Genomic DNA, 22,518 nt, shown 5'->3' with positions numbered 1-22,518 from the left:
ACAGGAAGGCCTTGAAGAAGCCGCTCCCTGGGAAACCAGGGAAGGAGGACAACCAATGGTTTCCTCTCCCGATGGTTTTCCCTCGTCCCCAGACCCCTTAGCTCTATTTGGAGCCTCATTTGAAGTGTTACAGGCCCAGCATGCCCTGGCGACACTCCTAAGACCACACCCACCTCTTTACCTGTCCAGAACTCTGCCCATCGAGGCCTAGTCTCAGCTCAGGGTTCCCGCCTTTGGGCAGGGTGCCCTTTCCCATCAAGGTGCACCCAACTACCTGCCATGGCCTCCTCCCATGCACGGTACCCCACAACCAGAGGTGCCTGGAGCCAAGGCGCACCCTAGTGGCCATTCTCGGCGGTGCAAGGGTCGTACAATTTGGGGCAGACACAGGTACTAAATCAAGATCAATTGCCTGCTAGCTGGCTGCCTTTTCCTGAAAGGTTGGAGCCTCAGTTTTCTTGCCTGTAGAAAGGGTATGGGGAATCCCACCGATCTGTAAGGCCGTGGAGCCATGCAGAAGACAGCTGAGAAGCACCCAATGGTGAACACACTCCATCTCTTTTTCGTTGCTCACTCCACTACCTCTGGACGGCACCAGCAGCCGCTCCCATTCCACCCCTTGCTTCAAACTATGCTCAGAAACGAAGCTGGAATTTCTTTTTTTTTTTTCTCAAGGGAAGGGGGTGGCCCTGGCCCAGGATGCACCTCTGGACGGCACCAGCAGCCGCTCCCATTCCACCCCTTGCTTCAAACTATGCTCAGAAACGAAGCTGGAATTTCTCTCTTTTTTTTTTTCTCAAGGGAAGGGGGTGGCCCTGGCCCAGGATGCAGGAGAGGCACCCCCCAGTCTCAAAATAAATTAAAAAGAAACTGTGTTCCATCTTTAGAAAAAAACAAAACAAAAAAGAAAAGGAGTACAATATACGGTTCAATAAATAGAAAAAGTTACAAAATGACGATCTTTTTCCTTACTATACAAGAAGGGAAAAAGAGGGTGGGGGACGGTGGTCCTCCCTGCTCCTCCCTGGGCTGAGGCAGGGGAGGGGAGGGGGGCCAGAGAGACAGTAGCTGGGACTTAACAGAGATGAAGACAGAACAGGCTGAATGGTGAGGTGGAGACGGGGGACAGGGAGGGACAAGCAGCTGAAGACACCAAGCTGCCTGCCTTTCTCCCCCAACACCAGGTTGAGAGGGCACACGGGCCTCGCCTGGTTCCTGAGTCATGTGTCCAGTGACTAGTGGGTGGAGGGAGGGGCAGCGATGGCCCCCACCCAGCCCACCCTGGGACCCTGGTGCCCAAGGGAATGGGGTCCTGGCCAGACAGGAGGACAAGGGGGTGAGGTATGTGGCTGAGGCCTGAGACCTCTTGAAATCCTTCAGTGGAAGTGGGGCGTTGGTCCTGGCAGGGCAGGGAGGGGGCACAGGACAGGGGAGGGGGGCCCCTGAGCAGTGGGGGAGGGGAAGGAAGGAGGCAGGAGGGGATTCAGTCCCCTGGCCAGCCTGGTGGGCCCGAGTGCCAGTTAGGAAGGCCTGCCTTCCGGCCCCTCTCCTGGAGCCCACGCCAGGGCTTTGAGTTTTGAGGAGGGAGCTTGCCTATTGCTTGTGGGGGGCCCCGGTGGGGTCATGCCAGCTGCCCGAGCACACACCCCTTCTAGGCTTCTGGGTGGCAGTATGGCTTGTGCTCCTCGGGTCCTTACACACGTTCACACACTCCTAGGCACGCACACAGGCGGGATGCCACCTCCTGCCCGAGTCCAGCAGGGCTCCTTCCCTGGCTAATACTGAACCCCTCCTGGGCCTCCAGTGCCCAGGCCCGCCAGAGTCAGGGAGGCAGGGCCCAGGGGTCCCCATGGAGTCCCATGCCAGGCACCATCCCTCAGCCGAACCGCTCACGCACCAACAGCATGAGCTTCTTCTTGCCCTTGTAGGTCTGTTTGAGGTTTTCCAAGAATTGGGCGAACTGAAGGTGCCCATCGGGCGCCAGCAGAAAGGTCTCCCGGGCCTTGCCCAGGAACTCAATGAAGTCGCCGTAATGCCGCGGGCTGATGTGCGTGAGGCGCGAGTGGCTGGTGGTTATGTAGGCGGCCACAGCTGCGTCCAGGAGCTGGCACAGTGGCGCCCGGTCGGCGCCCAGGGGCTTGGCAGCCCGGCGGGCCCCGAGGGGACCCAGGCCAGGCGCCGAGAGGGTCCAGCGGCGCAGGATGTCAGAGAGCATCGGGGCGCAGTGAATGCTGCGGATGATGAGGGGGACGATGGCGGAGAGCTCGTGGCGGCCGAGCGAGTGGCTGAGCGAGCAGGCCCACAGCACGTCGTTGACGGCGGGGTGGCTGTCCTGGTTGAAGGCGATGCTGAGCTGCGCCAGGGCCAGCGTCGCCAGCTTGTAGGCGCGCAGCGGCAGGCCACGGTGCTCCATGTAGCGGGCCACCGTGAAGAGGTGCGCGTGGCCCAGGCCGCCGGCCGCCGCGTCCAGCACGATCTGGTAGGCCGCCTCGAAGGCCGCGTGGTTCTTCTCGCACAGGGTGAGGGCGGGCAGCGCGCAGTTCTGCGGGTCCTTCATGGCGCACTGCAGGGCCAGGGTGCGCGCACAGGCCCAGAGCTCCTCCCGCCGGGCTGTGTCCAGCTGCAGCCGCATGAGGGTGGCGTGCGTGGTGCCGGTCACCGCCACGATGGTGGCCGCCTCCACCGGGGTAAATAAGGAGTACCAGTTTTGCATGATGTTCATCAGCGCCTGGGGGCCTGGGGGGAGGTCAGGAGGAAAGAGCTTGGGGTGAAGGGGTGCCCAGGGTGCCCAGGGCACGGCCATCACCCCAACCTGCAGCAGCCACAGCCGCAGAGGGACCGGCGCCACTTCTTCACCACTGGGGACAGAAACTGTTTACCTTCCCCAGGGAGCAGGCGCAGCTGGACTGAGGGCGAGCCGCATGTGTGGGGGCCTGGGATAGGGACCGCCCTTGGTCCCCCTCCGTCCCCAGAGCCCGATGTTCCCTCCCAGCCTGGCCCAGGCTGGAATCTGGGAAAAACCCGCCTTTCTCTCATGTCCCCCATTTCAGTGACACTTCCGGAACCAGAAAAGGGAGGTGAGGTGCGTCCCCTGGGGCGCTCACCAATCTCTGTGGCGCAGCTGACCAGCCAGCGAACCATCTCCCTCCGCCGCCAGGTCATGGTGTTCAGGGTCATGCGCATCACCTGCAGGGAGGAAAGGGGACAGAGGCGGCTCCTCAGCGTCTCAGACTGGCCTGTGGAGGAGGCGCCCGTGGGCCCAAGGAGGCCCAAGGTTAAGAGCTGATCCAAAACACCAGGGCCAATAGCCGCACTCCTCGGCCTCAGTCTCCTCACCGATAAAGTGGGGACAGAAATTGAATCTTGGGACTGCGGGTGTAGTTCACTGGTAGAAAGCTTGGCTAGCACGAGAGAACTCGGGACTTCATCCCCAGCACAGAGAGAGAGAGAGAGAGAGAGAGAGAGAGAGAGAGAGAGAGAGAGAGAGACGACAGACACACACACAGGGCAGCGGGGCAGGAGGGGGGGGCCCGCAGGCATCAACCTCAGCTGTGGTGGGCAACGCTTCTTGCAGTGCCTAGTGGTTCCAACCGCTCCCTTAACATTACTATTATGGATCCCACCCCAGATCCTACATCAGGGATCCTACAAGGGAGTGAACCAAACTGTCCCCTCTGGAAAATTCCATGCTTCAAGCCGGCAGATTTCCCCCTATGACCTCAAAGCACCGGACAGCCCACAGATCCCACCCCAGTTAGCACCTCGCGAGCTTCCCTCTTCTCGGGGCCCCACCCCAGTACCTGAACCCCAGCCCTGCCTTCGGCAAGCTCCTTCCCCGTGGGTCTCTGCGACATGCCAGCCTGGTCTTGCCTGGCCCACACAGTGGTTCCTCCTTGCTGCATGGGGCTGTCCACGGCCAGTCCCACCTCCTGGAGGTGCCCTGCTCGCCTATTCTCCCTGGGAAGGTCCTACCCCATCCTGCAAGTCACGCGGAGCTGTTCCCAGTGCTTTTACTGAATTTCAGCCACCCAAGGCCCCACCCCTCAGGCCCCGCCCCCTCCAGGTTCCTGGGGCCACACCCTCTTAAGTGACTCCCCATCTACAGGCTGGCTTCCGACTTGCAGGACCACTCCTTGCCCCACCTTTGGGGACTACGCACTCAGCTACAGGCCCTGCTTGCAGAATGCCACCCAGAGGGGCTGCCCCTCACCTTCTGGTCCTTCCTCCACGGCCCAACCCTCAGTACTGCAGCCCTCCTAGGGCCCGCCTTCTCCTCCAGGCCCCACCCCCAAGGAAGCTCCCTACTGGCAGGCTCTGTCCCCCTCCTGCTTCAGCCCCACCTTCCAATGGTCCTCAGCCAGCAGCACACCAGCCCACCTCCCGCTGGGAATGGGACCCAGGGCCACCCGTTCCAGGGAGGTTCTGCACCCCGAGCCACACCCTAGGTGCTCTGCTCCCCCTCGAGGCCCATGTACAGCTGGCCGGCCCGGGCTCTCCCCTGAGGTGACCCCCAACCTTGAGTCCTTTAGAAGGTGGAGCGTCACCCAGTTTCACCCCTGAGGACGCCCTTGGTTACCCCAGACCTTCACTTCACAGGTGCGTCTGCGGCTCGGCCCCCAGGGACAGGATCACGCTCAGACTTCGCCCCCTAAGGAGTAGCTCCTATTCAGCCTCGTCCCCGGAGGCCCCGCTCCTGGCGGTGCCCCCCCCCCTCATCCACTCAGTGACCCTCACCTGCAGGCCCAGTTCCAGCGCGATGCCGAGCAGCGTGCTGTCCGGTGGCGCGCCGGCCGGGGTGGCCGTCTTACAGGCGTCCTGCGCCAGCTTGAAGAGCAGAGCGGGCGAGTGAATGTTCTGCTGGATGGAGCCCAGGACAACGTGCAGCCACTTGGGGTCTCCTGGGCAGAGGGAGCCACGGGGGCACTGTTAGACCCACCCACCAGCAGCCCGCAGCTGAGCGACCTGTTCCAGGGTCCTCTGCCTGGGGACTAGCGGCACAAAGAGGGGGACCAGGCAAGGCACCTGTGAAGACTCCCAGCCCTGGCGGCCCCACGCCACCTGCCAGGTACGCAGTGTCCTTTGGGTCCTTCTCTCCTAGCAGGAGGAAGCCATGTCGGCAAGGGCATCGATTCTGGACCCAGAATGTCAGGAATCAAACGTCTGTCCTGTCACTCCTGTTGCTCCTGGGCTGTGTGACCTTGAGCACTGGCTGTCCCTCTGTGTGGAATGCTCTTCCCAGATGCCATGGACTGGACTGTGTCCCCCTGGCCCCCTGGCCTCCCAGCTCCTATGCTGAACACCCCAGCGCTATGGTTTGGAGGTGGGGACTGTGGAGGGTTAAGCCAGGTCGTGAGGTGGGGCCCTCAGAGGGGATGGGGCCCTTATAAGAAGAGACACTGAAGAACTCTCCCTCCCTCTCCCAGCCTCCGCCGCGTGGAGACTGAAGAAGGTGGCCATGTGCACGCCAAGAAGGGAGCTGTCACCCAGAAGCTCCTCGCAGGCACCTTGACCTTGAAACACAGTATCCAGAACTCTGAAACATGGGGCCCAGTGCTTTATCACTGAGCGGCATCCTCAGCCCGTTTTTAAAATATTTTGAGACACGTCTTGCTCCGTGGCCCAGGCTGGCCTCAAACTTGGGTCCTCTGACCTCAGCCTCCTGTGCCACTGGGGTTACAGGCGTGTGCCATGGCACTGACAGCCGATGGTGTTGGGTTGTGGCCGTCCGAGCTGACCAAGACCAGATACCTGCAAAGCTCTGCCCTCACCTGCAGGTCTTTGCTTAAGCATCCACCTGCTGGGGCTGGGGACGCTGCTCAGTGGTCAAGCCCGGGACAGGCCTGTGTGAGGCTCTGGGTTCCAACCCTGCGCTGCCAAAGAACAAGTCAAAAACTGCCCCTGCTTGGCCGCCCACACTGAGATCCTTCTGCTACTTCCTGCTGTGGCAGATCTTTTCCTTACTGTCCGCCTGCCCCGCGGGTCAGGGGGCTGGGGACAGTTTGCCTGGTCCACAGAGAAGGCGCTCAAGGAATATCGGCGCAAGTTGGCAAAAGGATCAAAGGAGGGGGGAGAGGCCAGAGTGACGGTGGAGAGGATGATGGACAGAGATGGTCGCCGTCCTCACCCTTGGCTGCGGTCAGCATGGCGGAGGCCAGCTCACACTGGCGGGTCTCCAGGTGGCCCAGGATGAACCAGCGGGGGAAGCGGTTGCTCGGGATGGAGTCCAGCGGGGTGGGATGGGGTTCTCCAACTGGAAGCGCCGTCTCCAGCACGGGCAGCCTGCGGGGAGCAAGCCTGGTGAGGGTCGGGTGGCCCTGCCGACTCCGTGGGGGGGGCTGCCCAGCACAGCCACCCCGCACACCCAGGAAGACAGAGGACAGTGTGGGGTGCTCACTGTGGCACTGTTGGCCTACACAATGGAATATTATTCAGTCATAAAAAGGATTAAAGGGGCTGGGGTGTGGCTCAGCTGTAGAGCACTCGCCCAGCACGTGCAAGGCGCTGGGTTCGAACCTCAAAAATAAATAAAAAAAATAAAGGTATTGTGTCCAACCACAAGTAAGAAAAAAAATTTAAAAAAAATTAAAGTCCAGGGCTGGGGTTGTGGCTCAGCGGCAGAGTGCTCACCCAGCACCGGCGAGGCCCTGTGTTAGATCCTCGGCACCACATAAAAATAAACAAAATCAAGGTATCGTGTCCAACTACAACTAAAAAATAAAATATAAAAAAAAAATTAAAATCCTGCCACTTGCAGCCACCTGGATGGAACTGGGGGTTGTTTTAAGTGAAACAAGCCTGTAGGACAGTTCTGCCTGTTGTCACGCATGTGAAATCCAAAAATGTTCATCTCATAGCAGAAGAGAGAAGAGTAGTGGTCACCAGAAGACTGGGAAGGGCGGGAGGACAGGAACGGAGGGAGGTGGACGACGGGTACCAGACACGGCTAGACGGGAGGAAGGGATCCCGTGTCCTACGTTACGGCACAGGAGGAGGATGATAGGCTACAGCAATTTATGATGTATTTCAAAATATCTAAAGAGTCCAAGGTTCCCTACAGATAGAAAGGGAAAGGTTTCACATGGAAGTGCGAATTACTCTGATTTGGCCGTTGCACGTTGTATGCGTGTATCAGATTATCCCCCTCCTCCAGAAACACAGATAAAACCGACAATAAAAAATAATAGATTGAGCCAGGCATCACGGCACATGCCTCTCACCCAGCAACTCTGGAGGTTGAGGCAGAAAGAGCTCAAGTTTGAGGCCAGACTCACAGCTAAGTGAGACTCTGTCTCAAATCAAAAAATGAAAATAAAAAGGGCTGTGGTAGAGCGCCCCCTGGGTTCAGCCCCTGGCCCTGCAAATAATAATCAATCACCATCACCATCATCATAATTCATTTAAATAAAAAAACGAGAGAGGGGATAGGAAACTGCCTAGATGTGTATCACTTGCAAGTTAGTTAAATAAAATGATGCTGCATTCATCCCCCAGGCCACGTGCTGATATAGAGGGGAGGAGACAGGCGCGGTGGCGCACACCTGTCATCGGCTCAGGAGGCTGAGGCAGGAGGATCTCAAGTTCAAAGCCAGCCTCAGCAATGGCAAGGCCCTAAGCAACTCAGTGTTGTCTCTAAATAAAATACAAAATAGGGCTGGGGAGGTGGCTCAGTGGCCAGTGGCCCTGAGTTCAATTTCTGGTACCAAAAAAACGGGGGGAGGAAAGTGCTCTCCTGACACGGCTTCCCGTCACTCCCCACGGCCTCTTTCCCTTCGCTGCCTCCACTCTAGTCGCCCTCAAACCCACCAGGCATAGTCCCACCTCAGGGCCTTGGCACTGGCTGTCCCCTCTGCCTGGTGGCCCCTCCCTCGCCTCCTCCAGACCTTTGCTCAAATATTGCTCAGTGAGCGCTTCCCGACACCCCCACCAAGGAGCTGTGGCGCACTCGGCCGCCTTGTGTTCCGCCCATTGAGTGTCCTCACTGCACTGAGCGGCGGACAAGAGTGTTCACTAGTCATTTATTTACTGCCACTCGCTAGAATGTCCCCTCCCAGGGCAGGGATGTGCCTCTTTGTTTACTGTTCTATGCACCAGAGCAACGCTGGCCACGGAAGGGGAACCTGCTTGTTGGATGATTCAAGGTGGCCCCAAAGTGCCCTGTTAGGAGGCTCACTGTGCGGTCACCCTGACTCCGTGGGAGACTGATTCTGGGACCCCCGTGGACTCCAGCCTGTGGCTGCTCAGATTTACATGGTGCAGCCTTTGAAGACTCTAGGCCCGTCCTCCTGTGTCTTCGTTTCTAGATTTAGGACACCTGCGGCAACGTGAATGCCACGTACATGGCTGTCACACTGCACTGCTTAGGGGATCACAGGAGACAAAAAGTCTGTCCGCGGTCAGTACAGGCACAGCTTTCTTTCAAATATTTTTGATCTGCGTTTGATCAAATCCATGGATAAGGAGAGGACTCTAAAGTCTTGTGTTTTGTTTTGCTTCTGGCACTGGGGACAGAACCTAAGGGCATTTTACTATTAAGCAGAACTACCTCCCCAGCCCTTTTTTTAAATTTGAGACAAAGCCTTACTAAGTTTCTGAGGCTGGCCTCTAATTTACAATCCTCCTGCTTCAGCCTCCCGAGTTGCTGGGATTACAGGTGTGTAAGCCCAACTTGTGCGTGTAATTTTCTGTTATGAAAGTTATTCAGAGTTGCTAGATGTAATTAACAGCAGTGAAAACTCTTCCGGTTCCAAATATTACATAAATAACCTTGCCGTGTGACCTTGGGTAGTGGAAGTCTTTTAAGTCTTTTTGGGTATGTAAATGGGGGTAAATTTAAGCTCACTAGCTAGGCTGCTATATGGACTTAGGCCAAGGATCAGCCAAAGGCACAGCCCATATTTTTGGCTTTGCAAGCTGTTTGGTCCCTGTTGCAAAGACATGCTCTGCTCTGCCTCCTGCAAAAGTAGTCACCAACGAAACAGTGGAGTAGATTAGTGCGTGTGGCTAGGTGCCAAGAAAACTTCATTTTGGGGCACGGAAATTTGAATTTCATATATTTTTCAATCATTTAAAAATAAAAACTACTTTTTTTTTTTTTTTTGGTAGTGCTGAGGATGGAACCCAGGGCCTGGCACATGCTAGGAAAGCAGAGTTGTGCCCCCAGGCACCCAAAATGGAAACATCGTGGGCTGCACAGAAATAGGTGGCAGATCAAATTAAGTTTGTGGACTACAGCTCCCTGACGCAGCCTTGAAAAGTCCCGCATATAATAGCACATTTTTCAGTGTTGGGGACCAACAGTTCGGGTGGAGCACTTGCCTAGCACGCAGGGGGTCCTGGGTTCCATCCCCAGGACCGCAATCAATCAACCAAATAAAGTAAAAGAAAAATTTAAAAGGCTGTTCGTGAACTCATGATGCTTACATATTATTCTTTCCAAATGTCCTGGAAAGACACCGCCCTCCAAATTGTTCATCATGTGGAGAGAGATTGAGATTCAGGGGGGCCACGACAAAACCACCTCAAAAAGGACTCCACTCTGTGTACTTTTTGAATCCAGTACCACATGGACATTCCCGTCCCCCTCCTGCTCCCACACCAAATCCAGGCAGTGTCCCCTGCTACCTGTCCTCACCTCATGGCTCGCAGTGCCAGGCGATAGGCCAGGTCGGGGTCATGGGGCAGCAGCGCAGTGAACAGGTAGCGGGCACAGGTGTGCATTGGCACGCTTTCCCGGAAAAGTACTTCTCCGAAGCCACTGAAGGGACCTCCTATAGGGACAGTCTGAGTTCAGCCCCTCGGTGTGGGCTCTCCTCCACCCCCATCCCACGTCTCCCCAGGTTCCACGATGGATATGGAAGATAGGCTGGGTCTGAGAGGTCTCAGGGGCAGGCACTCGGCATGGAGACTGAGCCAACCTCCGGAAATCTAAAGAAAAAAGGAGTCCCTAGGCACCCTTAGGTGGGGCCAGACTCCCATGCAGGATGGGTCAGAGGCTGGAGAGGAAGGAGCAGCTGTCCCAGGGGCAGAGCTACCAGCAAGGTTCAGCAGCACAGAGGCCCTGGAGGGGGCGGGGCCAGCTTGGTGTGGGCAGAGACACAGCGAACAAGCCAATAGGACCAGACCATGGGCGGAGCCAGAGGAGCAGGCTCTCCCTTTCAGGACCAGGGAGGTCTGAGGGACAGGGAGGGCGGGGGCGGGGCCAGGTCAGGGGGCGGGGCCTGGACAGGGGCGGGGCCTCACCTTCCAGCAGCAGCCCCGCCTGCTTGCGCAGCACCTGCACCAGCCGCTCGTCCAGATCCACCTCCTCCAGCAGCGCCAGCAGCTGCTCCTCATTGCGCACCACCTTGTCCTGGGCGTACAACCCCTCGGGCAGGGCCCGCTGCTGCCCCAGCCCCAGCAGTGCCACCTCTAGTGCCAGCGCCAGGTAGGACTCCCCAGGGCTCCCGGGCACTGGCACGTGCTGGTAGGCCACCTTCCGCTTCTCGGGTCCTGAGTCTGAGGGAGAGGGGACAGGAGGACCGTGGACCCGCTTTCTTGGGATCTCTGGGCCCAAGCACCGCGATAGGGGTGGGTGAAGCAGGGGGCAGCGCAATCTCCCAGCACTCGCCACAGGGCCCCTTCTGGTGGTCGCTAGGTCTATGGGTGGCCGCACTGGGCCCATCTGCTTCCCAAGCGCCAGGAGGCGTGGCCAATAGCAGGGGCGTGGCTAACAGCAAGAGTGTGTCCCAGGTCCTCCAGGGCTTCCCCCGTGGGTACCTGGGTAAAGGGAGAGGGTCTCCTCCTCCAGGCGACAGGCCTCCAGGAGCGCCCTGCAGAGGCAGCCAATGGGGTCCAGGGGGTGGCCCACCCAGCCTTCGGGGTTGGTGATGCAGGTGGCGCCTTTCTGGAGCAACTCTGCAGGCAGAAAGAGGGGGCTCGATCCCACCCCTCCGCGAGGGCCTCTTGGTTGGTTCCTTTTCCTGACTCCAGAGTCTCACCACTTGCCCACCCAGAGGCTAGCTCTGTCCTGGGGCTCTGCCGTGGCCACCCAGCAGGGTACAGGGACAACACTGGGCACTTTCCAAAATAGCTCCTTCTGCACCTTTCTGATGTTCAAAAGCCCAAATAGGTTTTGGGACCCCGAGGGCCACTTGACGCTTCTCTTTTCTCTCGGGTGCGGTGCCCGCCGGACCTGCTAGCCTGGCTCTCTTCCGCCTGCTCCTGCCCGTGGGTTGCTCCGCGCAGCACCTCCTCCCTCCCCGTCTCTCAGCTTTTCTGGAAGGGCCCCGGGCCATCCCTGAGCCCTCAAACTGGGTCAGGGCTCTTCTCAAGCCCAGAGCACCCTGAAGATCCTTCGTTACACTTTGTTCAATTTCCTGGTAACTAAGTGACCCGTTCCCTGCCCAAGAACTCAAATGGATGGCTTCTCCTGTCCTCCATATCCAGTCCCCAAACGTTTTTTCTTTTTTCCCCAGTGCTGGGACTGAGTCCAGGCCCTGCAGCACCCCAGGCAAGAGCTCACCACTGAGCCTCCTCCCCAGCCCCTGTCGACAGTTTATCTGGAGACAGGGTCTCGCTGAGTGGCTCAGCGCCTTGCTAAGTTGCTGAGGCTGACTTTGAACTGGCGATCCTCCTGCCTCAGCCTCCCCAAGCTGCTGGGATGACAGGGACGTGAGGAGAGTATTCGCCCCCACCTTTTTTCTGCTGCTTGTAGCTCTCCAGCTGATGCCGCCGCTGGAGCCGGAGCGTGTTGATTATGGCACCGGCCAGCCGCAGGGCCTGGCGGGGATACCCATGGGCACGCAGGGTGTCCACTCGGGCGCAAGCAGTTGGAAAAGGCTCGCCCAGCCAGAGTGGGCGGCCCTGAGGGTCGAAGGCTGACTTGTCACTGCCCATGGTGCCTGTGAGGCTGGGGCTGTAGGAGTCACCCGCCAGGATCCGCTGCAGGTGAGAGTCTTCCCAGTGCAGGTCTCCAGCCTGCAGGGCTCGGCCAAATACCGTGTGGCGGGAACCTGTGGCCGCCACCTCCCCCTCTTCCTGTTCCTCGGAGCCTGTGGGAGAGGGACCCAGTGTGGTCCAGTGAGGGGGGCCCTGGCCACGCTCACCTTCCCCCACCAGGTGCCACCATGGGGTCAGACCCTGGGCAGAACGGGCTTGCTCCCAGTCCTCAAAGCACCTTCGAAGGTGTGTGGGGTTGCTGGTGGCGGTCACAGCAGAATAGCGGTTCAGTGACCCTCTCTCTCCCGGCTTACCCTTTCTCCTCTCCTCTCCCCCGGCCTCTCTCTCCACCTCCTGTCTGCCTCTTTCCTCCTCTCTCCATTCTTTTCTGTTTTCTTCCTTCCTCCCCCTTCTCAATATCTCACCTCCCCCTTGTGTTTGCGGACACCTGTTTTCTTCCCTCTGTACAGTCTCCACAGATAACAGGAGGTGGAGCTAGGAGAACAGCTCAAGGTGACGCACTGTATTTAACTGTCCCGCAGGCTGCCTCTGCACCTGCCCTCACCACTTCCTCCCTCCTGGTTGAGAGGACAGCCAACAGCTGGGGCTCCCTTCTCTCCCCGACTCCCTCTCTCCCCTCAGAGACAAAGTCGGGACATGGCCAGTGGTGATGGGTTTGTGGGGGATAGCAGGCTGGAGCCCTCTCCTACCTGGGCTGGGAGCCATGGTGGGCTGCAGGCTGGGGCCATCGAAGGAGTAGTTGCCCTCTTCCAGTGGGCACACGTCCAGCTTGTCCCATGTGCCAAGCAGCTGGAGCCAGCCCGCCCGCTCCTCTGGTTTGCAGTGGGGGCTCAGGATGACACAGACCCAGAGGGCCCCTGAGAAGGCATGGAGGAGGCCGCATTCCCACCAGACACTACAGAGCATCCCCTGAGTCCTGGGCAGTTCCGCTCACTCCTAATCTGGACCCTCTGAGGTGGCGGCTAATAGACTTCTCACTTAATGGGTAAGAAAAATCAGGCCCAGGGAGGAGGCACATTCATCCAAGGTCATTTAAGTTAGATCCGGATTCAAATCCAGGTCGCCAGACTCCCCTCAATGTTTTTGTTTTCCTTTTTATCTCTCGCATGTTTTCCCCACCTAATATGGGGGTCAGCCAATAGCGCAGGACAGCACATGCAGAGAACGCAACCCACAATCTGTTTTCTCGGAGCAGCCGAAGGGCTGAGACTTATTTTTACATTTTTAATTGGTGGGGGAAAAAAAGAACAAAAACAAAAGAAGGGTATTTTACGAGCTGTGAAGTTCAAATAAATATATAAAGTGTCCATTAAAAAAGGTTTTATTGGAACACTACCACCTCCACTCAGTGGCCCACGTCTGTGGCTGCTTTTCTGCTACAATGTGCAGAATTCAGTTGTCGCGCTGCAGACCAAATGGCCAGAGAATCTGAAAACACTGGCTGACTTTGACACACATTGACCCCTGGCCTCCTAGGCTGACCATCTGCCCTCCAAATCCAGCGGTCACCTATCTGGATTCAACCAACCTTGGGTTGAAAATATTTTGGGGAAAAAGATTATATTTGTACTGAACACGTACAGACTTTCCCCCCTTCACATTAGTCCTTAGACAATACAACCCTGCTGAACATGCACAAGGTCCTGGGTTTCATCCCCAGCACCAAAGAAATAAGTGAATATAGGCTGGGGACGTGGCTCAAGCGGTAGCGTGCTGGCCTGGTATGCGTGCGGCCCGGGTTCGATCCTCAGCACCACATACCAACAAAGATGTTGTGTCCACCGAGAACTAAAAAATAATAAATATTAAAAAATTCTCTCTAAAAAATAAATAAATAAATAAGTGAATATATGAAGGATGTGAGTAGGTTCTGCACATAGTAGGCCATTTTTAATTTTACTTTTACTTTTGTGGTGCTGGGATGGGACCCAGGGCTCTGCACGTTAGGCAACGTTCCCCCGCTGCGCGACACCCCCAGCCCGTTTTTCTTTTTTATATGAGGGACTTACTCACACACAGATTTTTGTGTCCCTGGGGGTCCTGGAACCCATCCCCCTCGGATACTGAGGGACAAGGGTATGGTATTTCATTGTCCCTCTCCTGTCCCATGTCAGCCCCCGAGAGCAGGACCCGTCTGTCTGTTCTCTGCTGTGGCTCCAGCACCCTGTACAGCACCCGCATGTTGGAGGTGCTCAATAAATGGAGGAGGATCCAGGGACATGCTCCTATCGGGGGAGCAAGACCTGGGCAGGGAGCCTTACCCAGCTCGTCCCACAGCTGCCGGCACTTGTCCGTCATGCCCGCGCCCTGCTGCCGCCACAGGGCCAGGCGCGGGTCTTGCAGGAACTGCTCCGTCATGAGGATGAGCATGCGCGCCCCGTTGGAGTCCCGCATCCGCAGCATCTCCCGCACCTGCACGGGGACAGGGCAGTGAGCAGGGTGTGGGGTGCCAGGACTGGGCCTCTGAGCCCCCGTGCCCCGTGCCCATGCGGCACCTTGCTGAACATGGAGCGCAGCTGCTGGCTGGCCCCGTAGTAGCCGCCGTTGGACAGCAGCTGCTTCACCTGCTCCTGGATCTGCTCCTCATCCAGGTGCCAGCAGTTGGCGTCCTCAATGCCCGCACCTGCTGTGGGGTCGGGGGCACCTGCAGGAAGGCAGGGGTGGGTGAAGGGAATCCCAGGCTGGGGTGGGAGAGAGGGTGTCTGTCCGCCTTCCCCATCGAGTCCTCTAAGTCACCCCATCTATCCCAAAGTTCCATCTCTCCTAGAGTAAGCACCACCCACCCTCCTGTCTGTCCATCCCTCCCACCCACCCATCCACCTATCAATCCATCTGTCTGTACATCTACCCATTCACCCACCAGTTCCTTTATCCATCCATCTTGCCTCGAATACCATCCACTTACTCACCCACCCATCCACCTATCCATCCACCCATCTACCTACCCATCCACCTATCCATCCATCCATCCACCCCTCCACCCACCCACCCACCCATCTACCCATCCACCCATCCTTTCATCCATCCACACATCCACCCAACCATTCATCCATCCACCCATCCACCCACCCATCTACCCACCCATTCACCCATCCACCCATCCCACCGGAAACACACATCTGGCAAGCCACATTATGCCTGTCTTTATCCATCTTACCATGGCCCCCATCAGCCCACATATCTGACCCCTTGTACATGACCACGCGGCCACCCAACCCATAATTCCCACTGCCCTTCCACTTACATACCCATCCCATCACTGCACCCGCTGACTGCCCCAGGTTTTCAACCCACGTGCAGCTACCACTCAGGATCCCCACCCTCCCACTCACCATCAAGCCCCACACCTGCTAACCCCCATCCAACTAGTCCCTGCCCCCGCCACCTCCCTGTGTCCACCAGCCGCTCACAGTCCCTCTCAAAACACCCTCCACCTGTCCATCCATCCCACACAAACCCACCCTCCACGGCCACCACACGTCCGTCCACACTGCAGACCCTCCCCGCACCCATGACGCACCCAAAGCTGGGCCTCCGCTCTCCGCCAACCCCACTGTCCACTGCCAGAGCCTCCCACCCATTTCCTCACCACCAGCGCCTACTCACCCGCCATCGTCCTTCACCACCCATGCACTCACCCCACTTATTCTCCCACACCACAGTTCACCCCCTGATCCCAGCTTTCTGCACCCACCAGCCCGCCCAGAGTCCCCCCTCCGATGCCCCGCCCACTGCTCATTCAGCTGCCCTCTTCCCGCCACCCCACCGTGGCAAGCCCTTGCGGTCCCCTCGGGTGTGTATCCCCCAGGCCCCTCCCACGACCCCCACCCTCACGCCCTCCACCCACCCACGCAGGTCTGAGCCCCGGATTCTGAGCCGTCTCCACCCTGGGCAGGACCTTGCACGCGGGCTCTTCCCTCTGGCCCCCGCCCTCTGCCCACGTCCTGGTTCCTGAGCACTCATCTGCCCCAGGGCCAAAGTATAACCAGGACCTGCCACTCACTGGGGACATGCCCTGGGTCTGCGCAGACAAAGCCCTGTGCCCCCCCACGGCAGGCACCCGAGGCGCCTGGTACCGAGCGACCCCCATGGCCGTGGGCTGAGCGGCCGCCCTCGCGCATGCGCCCTCACCGTGCACCAGGTTGATCTCGGAGCCCAGCAGCAGGATCTCGTCCGCCAGGCGCTGGGCGGTGGGCAGCACTTCGGTGTGGTGGGCGCTGATGAGGTACTGCACGAACTTCTGCAGCTGGTCCCGGTTCATCTGGGACAGCGTCTCGGAGATGGGCAGCCGCAGCTCCACCTGGCGCGCGTGCCGGATGCGGTACAGGGACAGGGCCACCACGTGGGCGCAGTAGAAGAGGTCTCGGTTGTCACAGCCGCAGCTCACGGACGTGATCTTGCAGCGGTCGAAGCTGATGGAGACGTGGTAGAGGTGCTCCGGCTCCCCGGGGGCCCCGGGCTCCCTGACGTTCCCGCTCAGGTGGAAGCCTACAAGCAGAGGCCACCGCCTGGTGTCTGGTGTGTCAACCCAGATCCCGGGGGCCCTGTCCCCCTGCGCAGCCCAGCCGAGCCCTGCCTGCGCCTCGGTTCCCGACTGTCCACCTGGAATGCTAACGACGTCCCTGGAGTCACAGAAAAATTGAGTGACCTAATATGCGACAAACGTTCAGGACAGTGGCGTAAAGATCCGTCCTGGGCAACCCTCCTTCTCCTTCCAATGACAGTGTACCACAGTCCCCAAGTTCAAGATGGCCCGACAGTCCTTGGGTTACCACGGATACCCCCGGGGCTTTCGGGCTTCCTGGGAAGATGCTAAAGGCTGGTGGCACTTGAGAGTGAGGGGCTGATGTGGCAGGCCAGGGGCCACATCACCCTGGTACCCCCTGCCCCTCCCTGGCCCCTAGGCAGCCCAGATGTCTCCCAGGCTCATCCAACTGGTTGGGCAGCCCAGGCCCAGCCTGCGTCACCAGAGACATGGCTTCCTCATACCGGAGGAGGCCAGCTGGGCACTGTCCAGGCAAGGGGGGCTCGACGGCTGACTGGGTCCCTGCCGTGGCCTGCCACCCAGGAGGCTAGAGTTTCCTGGCACAGCTGTGCTGGTCCCCTTGCAGGCCCTGCCGCCTGAGGTCTGAGGCCTTTCCTTCCCATCTCCCCAGCTCCAGCTCTGCAGTCCCCTCCTCTCCTTCTGGTTCATAACCTCCCCCCAACCCTCACCTGGGCCCCGCCGCCTGAGGTCTAGGTCAGCTTCCTCCTCCAGCTCTGGACTCGGGCCTCCGACCTCACCTGGGCCCCGCTGCCTGAGGTCCAAGACTGCCTCTCAGATCTGACCCTGAACTTCTACTCTCCATTCCTACCTCGGCTCCACTGCCTTAGGTCTGAGACCATCCCTCCACGATGGCCCTAAACCCTTCTTTTTTAAATTCGGTTTTAATCATTTCTTTAATTGGCACATAACAATCCCACACATTTACGGGGTGTGGGTGACAACTCCGCACCACACACGGCGTGTGATGATCCAGTCAGGAGAATCGGCCTTTCCTGCTCCTCTAACACTGACTATTTCTGTGCTTGAAAGCTTCCGATTCCTCCTTCTGGTTCTTTACATAATACAGAACACATTTTTGTGACCTGAAGTAACTGCTGCGGTGCAGAGGGCTCTTGACCTTGACCCCAGCCTCTGCCCAAGTCTCTGCCTGAGCTCTGACCAGCTCTCACCTGGCTCTGCATGTCTGGGTCCGCCTGTCACCTGGTCCCAGGTCTGGGATCGCTCCTACCTGTGCCTCTGAACTCTCCATCGTATCGCCGGGTCCCTCTGTCTGCAGTCTAGAAACTTCTCTTACCCATGGTTTGGTGGCTCCTCTGATCCCACCTCTTCCCTTGGTCCCCAATTCAGCCGCCCGAGGTCTGCCTTCCACCTGTAGCTCACAACCTGCGCCCAAGCCCAGCTGGGCCTGAGGCCCCAGGTCTAAGACCATCTCAACCCGCTGTGCTGGGCCCCTTGCAGGCCCTGCCAGGGACCTCTGCCGGGATGTGGGGTGACTGTTGTCTCTGTGCTCAGCCCTTGCTTGGGCCTCCCTGCCCCCACTTCCTGCTGCCCAAGGTCTAGGACCATATCTGAGGTGACAGTCTCTCTGCTGGGGACCTTACCTGGGCCTCCAAGCCCGAGGTCTGGAAGCTTCCACCACAGCCCCCCTGCACCCCCGCCTGCACTGGACCTCCCTGGAGGGCTGGGGTCAGACACTCACCTACTTGCAGCACCCGGTCGACAGCCCCGCTCTGCAGCAGGTGCAGCCCGCGGGTGAAGGGCACCCGGGCGTCCTGCTCGCCCTCCGGGGGCTGGTAGCCCAGCGAGGAGTACATGCATATTTCTCGCTCGCTGCGTGGAAACGACCAGAAGACGATGCGCTTCTGGACCGGCTCTGGTACCCGGGAGAAGCGCTCCTCCACCTGCAGGGAGGGCTGGTGGGTTAGAAGCCGAGCTGGAACCCCCGCTGGACCACCCTCTGCTGTGTACCAGAGGCACACGGCCTGGGCAAGCCGTCGGCCTCCCTGACTCAGCGTCCCCAGTATAAAGTGGGATGTGAACAGCAACCATCTCCTGAAATCTATATGCTCAAGTGAGCCAGGTTGCCTGGTGTCACAGCGACTCCGGAAGCTGAAGAGCGAGAACTGCTTGAGCTCAGGGGTTCAGGAACAGCCTGAGCATCAGAGAGACCCCATTTCTCTCTCTCTCTCTCTCTCTTTTTTTTTTTTTTTTTTGGTGGTGCTGGGGATTAGAACCCAGGGCCTTGTGCACGTCAGGAAAGCACTCTACCAACTGAACTACATCTCCAGCCTGAGACCCCATATCTTTAAAATAAAGAACAAAAACAAAAAACTGAGCTTCACAGTAGGAAGCAATCCTGGTGACTCAGGAGGCTGAGGCAGGAGGATCTCCAAGTTTGAGGCCAGCCTCAGCAACTCAGTCAGACCCTGTCTCAAAATAAAAAAATAAAAAAGGCTGGGAGCCAGGCACAGTGGTGCACGCCAGAGGCTGAGGCAGGAGGATCACAAGTTCAAAGCCAGTCTCAGTAACTTAATGAGGCCCTAAGCAACTTAGCGCTACCTTGTCTCAAAATAAAAAAAATAAAAAGGGCTGGGGAGCATGCATGAGGCCCTAGGTTTGACCCCAGGCACCACAAAAAAAAAAATAATAAGGCTGGGAATGTGGCTCAGGGGTAAATCACCTCTGGGTTTCACCCCAGTACAAACAAAAATGAGACAGAAAAAACCACAACCACCACCACAAAACCCAGCACTGATAGATGTAAAGCACTTAAAATGATGCCTGGTCCATCCTTAGCATTCCAGAAGTTTCTACAGATTCCCTCCAGGATTCCAGGTCCCTGGGTTCTGGCATAAGATTCTCCCACTTCCCAGGCACTAGGGGGTCAGAAGGAAGTGACATAAAGGCGATAAGAATGACGATCAAGGGTGACTTTCTCAGTGTGCACTGTGCGGAACGTCCTGGGGACTGATTTCCCTAACCTCAGAACCACCTGGCCCACACTGAGCCTCGTCTTACAGCCGGGGAAGCTGAGGCTCAGGCGCACAGCGACTTCATTTGCTCAGGGTCCCCCAAGCTGGCTCCATTCCTCAGTTTCCTCTTTGAGCCCCTCCCCTGGGAAGGGCCCCCAGGAATCGAGGTGTGCCCAGGCCACCCCTGTGGACTCCAGGCAATGAAACCAGCTGGTTGAGCCTGCCCTCCAATCTGGGTTTGCTATTCACAGGCTGGGTGACCTTGGGCAAGTTTCCCAACCTCTCTGTGCCCCAGTTCCTTCAAAGTGAGAATGACAATCCTCAAAGGGTGAAAGAACTTCTCTAGCATCTGGCCTGTCCAGGGCAGGTACACGGGAGCCCTGGATATGGTTTGGGGATGATTCTGTGTATCTCCCACACAATAAAGGGGCCTTAGCCCCTGTCCTATGTAGGTTTCTGGGGGAAGTGGGAGAGCCGGTGACTGGCCCAGTGACAGTTGGCAGATGACTAAGGAGGGATTTTCCGGTCCGTGAATCAGAGCCTACTCCATCTACAATCGCCGAACCCATCAGTCCTGACTTGGGAGCAGAGATGCCCCCCAGGGTCAGGGACAGAGCCTGGGGGCTGCCCTCCTTAGTGAGGCTCAGACACAGCTGCAGCTCCTTGGGGCCCACACCCAGGACAAGAAAGAGGACTCCAAGGAGCCCCCAGAAGCCACAGCTGTGGGGTTCCAGGTGTACCTGTACAGGTACCTCCTAGGCTCTGCCTGGGCTCCTCCTCCCAGAAGCACTGGGATAGCTTGGTGGGGGCGGAGGTGAGATGTGGGGGAAGGGAAGACCCCCTGAGTAACCCCTGCTGCCAGGGGCTGGGCAGCCTCCGGAGGGAGGATCTGGAGAGGAGGAGGGCCCCAAAGATGGGTGGGTTCTGTAGACCTGAGGGCTGGGATAGGAGGGCAGAAAGGGGGTGTCCTGAGCTGGGATCTGGAGACCGGGGGAGTCCTCCACCTGGGGATATGGAGGGCAGGAGTGGGGAAATGTGGGCTTCTGGGGACGTAGAGTCCCAAAGTGGGAGCTGTTCCTAAGAGTTGAGAGAGGAGTGCGGTCTTAGTGGGGCGTCCTCACTGGGAGATGAGGGTGCAGTGGGAACACCAGGTACCTAGCGATGCGGGAGGACCCGGGGTCAGGGACAGAGGAGAAGGAAGTGCCCCGCGTGGGAATCTGGGGCGCCGAGGGGTGGGGACGGGGCGCAGGGAAGGAGGGTGGACACAGGGTCTGAAGAACAGCCACGGAGGACGCGGGAGGGATTCGGGCAGGGTGAGGGCTCTAGGGGGTGCAATCTCGGGGGGTCTCAGAGCAGAGGTAGGTCCGGAGTCTCTGGGAGGAGAAGGGGTGAAGAGAAGGGGCGGTGAGGACAGGGCTGGGGGTGCGTCCCTCCCAGCACCCCTCCCCCCTCGGTCACCTGTTCGAAGGCCCAGCTCTCGGCTACTCGCTTGGCGCTGAGGTCCAGTAGCGCCTCGGGTCGGCCCCGGCCGCGCGCTGCCCCGGCCCCGGCATCTCGCTCCTCCGGTCCCGCGGGGGAGCCCCGGCTCCGCTTGGCCGCGGGGGGGTCCATCGGCCGGGCCGGGGCCGGGGCGGGGCCTGCTTGGGGGGGTCTGTCCGGTGCTCACTTCGCTTCGCCGGAGCCCGCGGCCCCTACTCGCTTTCCTGTCCTTCCTCTGCTCTCGGCCGCCCCGGGACCCCCGCTGCACCCACCCCGCCCCGCACCGGGCCAGCCGGGTGATGCGGCCCCTTTAAGACTCTTCACAACAATGAAGCTGCTTCGGCCGCCGCTTTATCCACCGCCGTTGTCCCGCCCCCGGCGCCTGTCCCCATTGGACCCCCCCTCGGCCTCCGCGGTCCTCTCCTATCATTGGCTGCGCTTCCGGACCCGTCTCCAATATCCCACTGCTCATTCGTTAGCTGACATGCCTGTTTTCTCGCATCCACCCAATCAGAGAGTAAAGCGAGGGGCGCTGTCAATCACGGGGCGCCGCCGGCCAATCAGATCTGGAGAACCCCTGTGGCGCATGCCTTATGCGGAGTTTCGGGGCGGGCCCTGGGTTCATTCACAACATTCCTCCCCCGCCCCCCTCGGGCTGGACAGTGCGCCCGGGGCAGCTGGGGCTGCGCCCACACACGGCTTTGTTTACTGAGGGTCGCTTCCGGGCGCCGCATGGGGACAATCAACATAAGCCAGCCAGGAGCTAGACAGAGCAGTGGGATCCTGGGCAACAGCTCAGCCTCTCTTCTCTCCGGGCTGTGTGACCCCCAGGAAAATCACTCAACCTCTCTGGGCTCCTGGTCGTTTTGATGCTTCGGGAGGAGGGCTGTGGGTCGCAGCCTTCCTCGTAGAGTTTATGTGGGCTGCAGACCCTCTCTCCTGAAACCGGGCTCACTTAGGAGGTCTGTTGACCATTCCTTGAGCTTCAAGCTAGGATACTCCACAATCCTTTCTACTTCCTAAATAATATGTTGAATCATATGAAATCCCTCATTTTCGATCTGTAAAAGTGGCAATTTCATTCCATGTAATACACGTCAAATCCCACCACTTCCCATCACTTTCCAACTTGGCCTGTTCAGGCCACCACCTCTGGCCTGGAAACCAGCCTTATCTTCCGTGGGTCGTTCCCATCCCCAGCTCATGATCTCGGAGAACCTTCCTCACTCTTCTCTCCATTATCGTGGGTCTATCTATCTATTCCTGAGGCTAATTTCTGTCTCGCTCCTGACTGTGAGCCCCAGGAGGCTGGAGTTCCTCTCTGCAGCACCTGGAACGCATACAGTAGGTACTCAGTCTACAGCTCCTCCAAGGAACCAGCAGGAAGACCTCAAGCCCGCCCCACAGAGGCCTGACTCTCCCCTCCATGTGGACACTTCCCTCTGACCAGCCTGGGGTGGCAGCGGCCACCAGAGGTCTCAGAAACCTTAAGGTGGGGCTAGTGCAGAGTGCTCAGTGGTGGAGCACTTGCCCTGGGTTCCATCCCCAGTCCTGAAAGGGTGCGCGCGCGCACACACACACACA

The 22,518-nt window shown here is 58.6% G+C and overlaps 1 protein-coding gene across 1 annotated transcript; it reads right to left on the bottom strand.

The window, feature by feature from the left end:
• Positions 1 to 915: 915 nt before the first annotated feature.
• On the bottom strand, positions 916 to 21,301 carry Zswim4 (zinc finger SWIM-type containing 4). The gene is made up of 14 exons (XM_005336237.5): positions 20,914 to 21,301; positions 18,183 to 18,384; positions 16,069 to 16,425; positions 14,433 to 14,581; positions 14,199 to 14,349; positions 12,627 to 12,794; positions 11,673 to 12,029; positions 10,756 to 10,893; positions 10,240 to 10,494; positions 9,632 to 9,767; positions 6,125 to 6,279; positions 4,735 to 4,898; positions 3,105 to 3,186; positions 916 to 2,736 (listed from the first exon to the last, which is right to left on the bottom strand). Exons 1-14 carry the CDS (start codon positions 21,064 to 21,066, stop codon positions 1,877 to 1,879), a joined length of 3,327 nt encoding a protein of 1,108 aa, XP_005336294.2. The 5' UTR covers positions 21,067 to 21,301; the 3' UTR covers positions 916 to 1,876.
• Between the last annotated feature and the right edge of the window lie 1,217 nt (positions 21,302 to 22,518).

The sequence above is a fragment of the Ictidomys tridecemlineatus genome, chromosome 2 (genome assembly GCF_052094955.1).
Source record: "Ictidomys tridecemlineatus isolate mIctTri1 chromosome 2, mIctTri1.hap1, whole genome shotgun sequence".
Taxonomy (NCBI): Eukaryota; Metazoa; Chordata; class Mammalia; order Rodentia; family Sciuridae; genus Ictidomys; species Ictidomys tridecemlineatus.
The sequence above is the reverse complement of the archived record's forward strand: the minus strand, read 5'-3'. Positions and strand labels throughout refer to the sequence as shown.

Bases quoted from the DNA above. Each gene is read 5' to 3' on its own strand.
- Zswim4 (XM_005336237.5), bottom strand. From the start codon at position 21,066: ATGGACCCCCCCGCGGCCAAGCGGAGCCGGGGCTCCCCCGCGGGACCG. The intron at 14,582-16,068 runs GTGAGGGCGCAT...GCCTTCCTGCAG, and splicing joins CGAGATCAACCTGGTGCACG to GTGCCCCCGACCCCACAGCA. The intron at 2,737-3,104 runs GTGAGCGCCCCA...ACCTCCCCCCAG, and splicing joins CAGCTGCGCCACAGAGATTG to GCCCCCAGGCGCTGATGAAC.